This window comes from Silene latifolia, chromosome 1, assembly GCF_048544455.1.
Source record: "Silene latifolia isolate original U9 population chromosome 1, ASM4854445v1, whole genome shotgun sequence".
Lineage (NCBI taxonomy): Eukaryota > Viridiplantae > Streptophyta > Magnoliopsida > Caryophyllales > Caryophyllaceae > Silene > Silene latifolia.
This window is the reverse complement of record NC_133526.1, coordinates 140,604,619-140,611,108: the sequence shown is the minus strand read 5'-3', so window position 1 is coordinate 140,611,108 and position 6,490 is coordinate 140,604,619. Positions and strand designations below refer to the sequence as shown.

General features: G+C 38.8%; 1 protein-coding gene across 1 annotated transcript; it reads left to right on the top strand.

Moving 5' to 3' along the window:
• The first annotated feature begins 235 nt into the window (after positions 1–235).
• Positions 236–931, top strand: LOC141656972 (uncharacterized). Its single transcript, XM_074464069.1, has one exon. The coding sequence runs from the start codon at positions 236–238 to the stop codon at positions 929–931; it is 696 nt and encodes a 231-aa protein (XP_074320170.1).
• The last annotated feature ends 5,559 nt before the right edge of the window (positions 932–6,490 follow it).

Below are 6,490 nucleotides of genomic sequence, written 5' to 3'. Positions count from 1 at the left end.
TTAAAGATGGAGGGACAAATGTAGTAATGCTCATTTATTCATCAGGGAAGAGCACTAGTTCATAGGGTCACCACAATTCCAAACCTGATCAATGATTAAACTAGGTTTATGGAATGTGTGTAGCATGAATAGGAGGAATAAGCAGCAAGTTATAAATAGATTCCTAATAAATAATAATGTAAGTCTTTTTGCTTTACTGGAGACCAAAATCAAACCTAACAAGTTCAATAAAACCATGAATTTTTTTAGCAATTGGAGTATTTCTACTAACTCTGCATACCATCAAGGAGGGAGGATTTGGATCCTCTGGCAGGCTAGTGAGTGTGATATAAACTTTCTGGAATATGATGCTCAGTATATTCATATGAATATCCTTAATAAGATAACCAACATGAGATTTTTTGCCACGATGGTCTATGCATTTAATGGTAGCACTGAGAGGGAGCCTCTCTGGACTAACTTGAGTAGATTAGCAAGTGGTATACAAGGGCCTTGGGCTATTGGAGGAGACTTCAACTGTGTCTTGACGGAGACTGAGAGAGTGGGGGGCTCTTTTTCCAGGCAAGATGCAGAGTCATTCAGGCATTGTTTGAACCAGTGTGATGTGATTGATAGCCCAGCCATGGGAGCTATTTATACATGGAATAACAAACAATGTCCTGCTGATAAGGTTTATAGCAAACTAGATCGTTTTCTGGTTAATCAAGATTGGCTTAGTTCTTTTCCTCTCCTGTATGCTCATTTTTTGCCTGAGGGCACATTTGATCATACTCCATGTTTGGTGCAGCCAACTATGCAAGATGATAAGAGGACCAGACCTTTTAAATACTTTAATATTTGGAGTCTTGCCCCTAATTTTAAGGAGATAGTACAGAATGGATGGCACCGTGATCAGAATGGAACTACATGTATGAGCTGGCTAAGAAATTGAAGACTTTGAAGCATTACCTCAAGACACTGAATAAAGAGTAGTTTTCTGATATTGAGACTAATGCAGAGGTCACTCTTACTAAACTCACCAAGATTCAGCAAGCTTTGGGAGTGAACCCTTAGGATCCACATTTGGTTCAGCAAGAATGTGAGATTAGAGAGAGCTACCAACATCTTGCTGAGGCACAAACTCAGTTCTTGCAGCAAAAAAGCAAAAATGAAGTGGACTGCAGATGGGGATGTAAATACTTCTTTTTTTCATGGCATTTTGAGAACTAGAAGGAGACAGAATCAGATTGTCCAGATAGATGACCATCAGGGGAATCATCATGATGATAAGCAGGGTGTTCAGGAAAGCTTTATAAAATTCTATACTCAATTGCTTGGCTAGTCTAATAATACCACTACTGTCAGTCCCATGGTAATGCAGCAAGGAAACAAATGTGAGGAGAACCATAAGCAGATGTTGCTGTCACCTGTCACTGATGAGGAAATCAAAAAAACAATTTTCAGTATACTAAATGAAAAGGCCCCAGGTCCAGATGGTTATTCAAGCCAGTTTTTTAAAATCAGCTGGGACATTGTTGGAAGAGATGTCTGTGATGCAGTCCATGAATTCTTTACAAATGGTAAGTTACTGAAACAGTTGAATGCTACTAATGTTACCCTAATTCCTAAAGTGCCACATCCTACTACTGTTTATGCAATTTAGGCCAATAGCATGTTGTAATGTGGTTTATAAATGCATATCAAAATTACTGTGTGGAAGATTGGCTTTGGTCCTCCCTCACCTGATTTCAGTAACACAAGGTGGCTTTATCCAAGGTAGAAGTATAATGGAGAACATATTAATTTGTCAGGACTTGGTCAAACTCTATGGCAGAAAGAGTGCTTCACCTAGGTGTCTATTCAAAATAGACCTTCAGAAGGCATATGATTCAGTGTAATGGAACTTTTTATTTTAGATGCTACAGGAATTGAATTTCCCAAGTGCCTTCACTAATCTCATTAAGGAATGTGTTACTACTGCAACTTATACTCTAAATCTTAATGGAGATAGTTTTGGCTGGTTTAAGGGACAAAGGGGATTGAGGCAAGGAGACCCTTTGCCCCCTCTGCTGTTCACCATATGCATGAAATATTTAACAAGATTACTAGCCTACACCACTTCTACAATGAATTTCAAATTCCATCCTTTGTGCAAACCTATGAAATTGAGCAGACTGATGTTTGCTGATGATCTTTTGATGTTCTCTAAAGGTGATGTTGAGCCCATTATGATTTCGTTGCGTACTTTCTCTACTTTTTCTCAAGCATCAGGTCTAAAGATGAGCAAGGGCAAATCAAATGTGTATTTTAATGGAGTGAGTAGCGAGATCCGAAAGGAAATTGCTCAGGTCTCTGGATGTATTGAGGGTCAACTACCCTTCAAGTATCTTGGTGTACCCATCAAGCCATCTAAATTATCAATCAAAGATTGCCAGCCTCTGATTGATAAGGTTTTGGAAAGAATAAGAATGTTAGGGACCAAGAAGCTGTCTTATGTAGGGAGACTGGTGTTGATAAAGGCTGTGTATAGAACCTTGCATTCATATTGGGCATCTATCTTCATTATTCCTAAGGCTCTTCTAACCAAGATTGAAGTAGTGTCCATGAATTTCCTGTGGCAGGGAGGGACTGTGTATACAAGAACCCCAACTGTAGCATGGTCTAAAATCTGCAATGATCAGAGGAGGGGGGCTTGGACTATGAGATGAATGCATCTGGAACAAGGTAGCAATAGGGAAGCTGGTGTGGTGGGTGCAGGCTCATCCATTCAAACTCTGGGTGCAATGGGTACACAATGTCTATCTGAAAGGAAAGCCATATGAGGACTATATACCCCCACATGAGGTCAGCTGGACTTGGAAGAAGGTATGTAAAATGAAGAGGGAGCTCCAGGATGCATACAACCAGAATGAATGGAGCACTGTACCTGGCAAGGAATACACAATTAAAAAGGGTTATCTCTGGTTAAGACTTGGTAGGCAAGAAGTAAACTGGCATCATATTGTATGGACCAAATGGTCCATCCCTAAACACAGCTTCATTGCTTGGCTTTACTATCAACAAGGCTTTAATACTAAGGATAAACTCCACAGACTTGGTATTAGCCTGGATAGCAGCTGATGTATCTGTGCTCAAGAGGAAGAATCGACTCAACATCTATTCTTTAATTGTCAATACAGCAGGAGAGTAATTCAGAAAATGCAGGAATGGACTGGAGTACAACTGTCTATTGATAATGTCCAAAACTGGTGGCAACATAGGACATTCACCAAACTAAAAACTGGGATTCTGAACATCATTCTAAATACTACAATGTACTACATCTGGAGGCAAAGAAATGAGAGTAAGCATGAGCATACTATCATCAGTCCTGGAAGATGTGTTGCAATGATTCAAGGAGACATTAGAATTAGAATACAACGGCAAGTAAAGGGGATTATGTCTAGGAAAGATAGACAATGGATTGAAAAGCTTATGTAATTGCATATGAGTGCAAAATGTGCAGTCAGGTTGGCTGAGTTTTGAGCTAGAAATACTCACTGTAAAAAGTTTGTATATGGTTTTTTGAGCTTAATATAATTTTTTACATTTTACCAAAAAAAGGTTCAAATGGGCTGACAAAACAAGATAATGTATGGCATATTTGATCGATAAGAAACGCCTTTCCTCATGTACTTAATCATATGAACGCGCAAAAGCTAAGAAACTAATGTCAAACTTATGCAGTTTGATATTACATATTCCACTAGGAGACCACACTCTTTAGCCTAAATAACAAGGGTTATTTAACGAGAATACTCCGAACTATTGGGGTGCTTCTCAAAATACTCCCGACTTTATTTTAACTAACAATAAAACCAACCATTACAACCCTTCGCTTATATTAAAATAGGTTGACCGACTACCTGATAAGAAGGTGAACAAATATTTTACTCCTCTTTTGATCCTTTGTTTCTCTGTTAATCCCTCTTTTTCTTTTACCCCTCTTTTAACTCCTCTTTTTCTTTTCCCATACCTCTTCAACTAATAGCCATTATAGCTCTTACTTTTACTCCAAGATCTTAAATGCGTTTTGTTCATTCCTCAATCACCATGGCAACAGTAGCAGGATCATATTGGGGTGGGAGATATTGAAGAAGAACAACAACTTTTTGAAAAAGTAATTTGGTAATGGTTCTGCTAAATCCAATTTAGTAAATATCTCAACAATTTATGCAATCCTCACTCCTGCAAATACTTTGGTATTTCCCTCTAAATCTTAGTAATTAATAGTCATATATGTTATTGTCCCCTTGTTTTTTTTTTCTATCTTTCAATTCCATTTTTCTCAGTTTTCGGTTTTATTGATTGGGTATCCATGAATTAAACTTTTTTTTATTCATCCTGTATTTTTATTTCATCTGTAGGATGTAGTTTTTGTAGATTTTCCCCCCTATTGTTTGGTAGTTAATTTGTTTGTATGTAGGAGTATTATTGTATTCTAAGTGATTGATTTTTGTACGGAATTGTGAAAGCCCAGATTCAGATTCTGTAATTGATTTTTTTCCATCGATGCTTTGGGTTTCCAACTCATTTCTATAATAGGTTTGGCAAATCACAAGGCAAAGACTAACTTTTAACATGAATTTGATGAAAATGAAGATGAGCACATCACTGGAGGAAGAACGGATAAAAGAAGAAGATGATCTATCCACTATTGAAATGGAATGAGAGATTAAATCTAAAAATAAACAAATACAGTTAAAGAATGGGGTAAACTGGCAAAGGAGGAAGATGAAGAAATGAAGACTGATAAAGGGAAAAAGAGTGGGCTTGCGCTCATACTTACCTGCTATAACAAGTTATAAAAACACGAATTCTAATATAAGAGAAATGGGGTAGTTGTTGGTTTTATTGATAGTTAAAATAGAGTTGGGAGTATTTTGAGAAGCATCCAAATAGTTCAGAGTATTCATGTTAAATAAACCAAATAACAAATGAGACCAGTTTATTAATATTCCTGGCCTAGGAAGCTCTAAGGACCTCAGAAATTTAAGTGGTTTACCAACAAAATATAGTCAAATTTACTCGGCATAAGGCATACTGTGACGGTCAAGACTTGAGTTATGAGCGTTGTTTATCATAGTTAACATGTCAAAACAATGTACATGGATAACTAAATGGGATTCAAATGCAAAGACAAAGTAAATTATCATCATTGCTAAACAATTCACCAAGACTCGACCTAAAATAAATAAAAATATGTTTTTGTATTTTATAAATTTTCAATTTTTATGATTTTTTTTAATTTTAAACACACAACAATAAATAAACACACGACTGAAATAAATAACACAACCAAAATAAATACTCTGCCCCAAACCTAAATGTCACAGTGTCCTCATTGTGACGCCTACAGTATAGCAATCACACAGAAAATCCAGCAACCTAAAGGATACTACTAACAAAGGGAAGAGGGAAAATAAGAAATACAATAAAAATAAATACAAAGAAGGATAGTACCAGCTGTGTAACAAAAGCTCCCCCAAACCAGCTGAAAAGTGAGGGATGTAGTGACCAGCTGTCACTACTGCGCACCGTCATCATCATCAAGGTTGGCCTCATCAAAGCCATCTATCTCCTCAAACATGGCCAACAACTCAGGATCCTGAACTCGGCCTCCACGGCCTCTAGCACGGCTAGCTCGTCTACCATGGCCTCTAGTAAGACCACCTCCAGGAAAAGCTGCTGCAGTAGAAGTAGAATCTGCAAACTGGCCAAATGGCCCTCTATGTGAAACAGGAACACCAACATCCTCTGGAAATATACTGGTAGGCTGGTGGGGACGAATGAGAGTATAAAAGGGGCGACCCATAACACCATACTCCGTACGAAACTGCCCGTACTCCGCATGGGTCACACTGTAGAGGTGGAAACACGGCTGTCATCACCAGGTGTGGTGTAGAAACTCGAAGTAGTACCCGTGTACTGACCTCCGCCGGAAATAGTAATGGCCCCAATCTGCTCCCACAAACGCCGCTCTGACAAGGCATTGTTGATACCCTTATGAACCCTCACTTCCCTCTCAACAACTGGGTCAAAGTGGTAACCAAAGTAGGGAATGGGTGTAGAAGGAGGAGGAGGCTGGGGCTGGTAAGAACCAGGCAAGTGAGTGGGAGGTCTACGGCGTTGTCTACGACGCCTACGAGTAGTAGCTGTAGTACTAGAACCAGGTAGAGTAACCAGAAGCTCATCTGGAATCAGATAGGTGACAGGTGCAGGTCTCGGCCTAGACTCATTCTCTTCAAGAGGTGCGATAGCTGGCAAGTGATCATTATGCAAAGGCATATAAAATTGATCACGCACTTTCTAATAGTGATCCGTTCCACCGATAATGTCAATGTAAGAAATGCCATAGCATAGATAATCATCATCTACCAAAGGCTCAGGGTCTTCCATAGGCTCATAGGGATCATTTCCCTCAAAATCACATAAAACCTTAGCAATCCGAGTAACAATGGCCCCGCAATCC

Coding starts and splice junctions, on each gene's coding strand:
- LOC141656972 (XM_074464069.1), top strand. CDS start 236: ATGAATTTTTTTAGCAATTGGAGTATTTCTACTAACTCTGCATACCAT.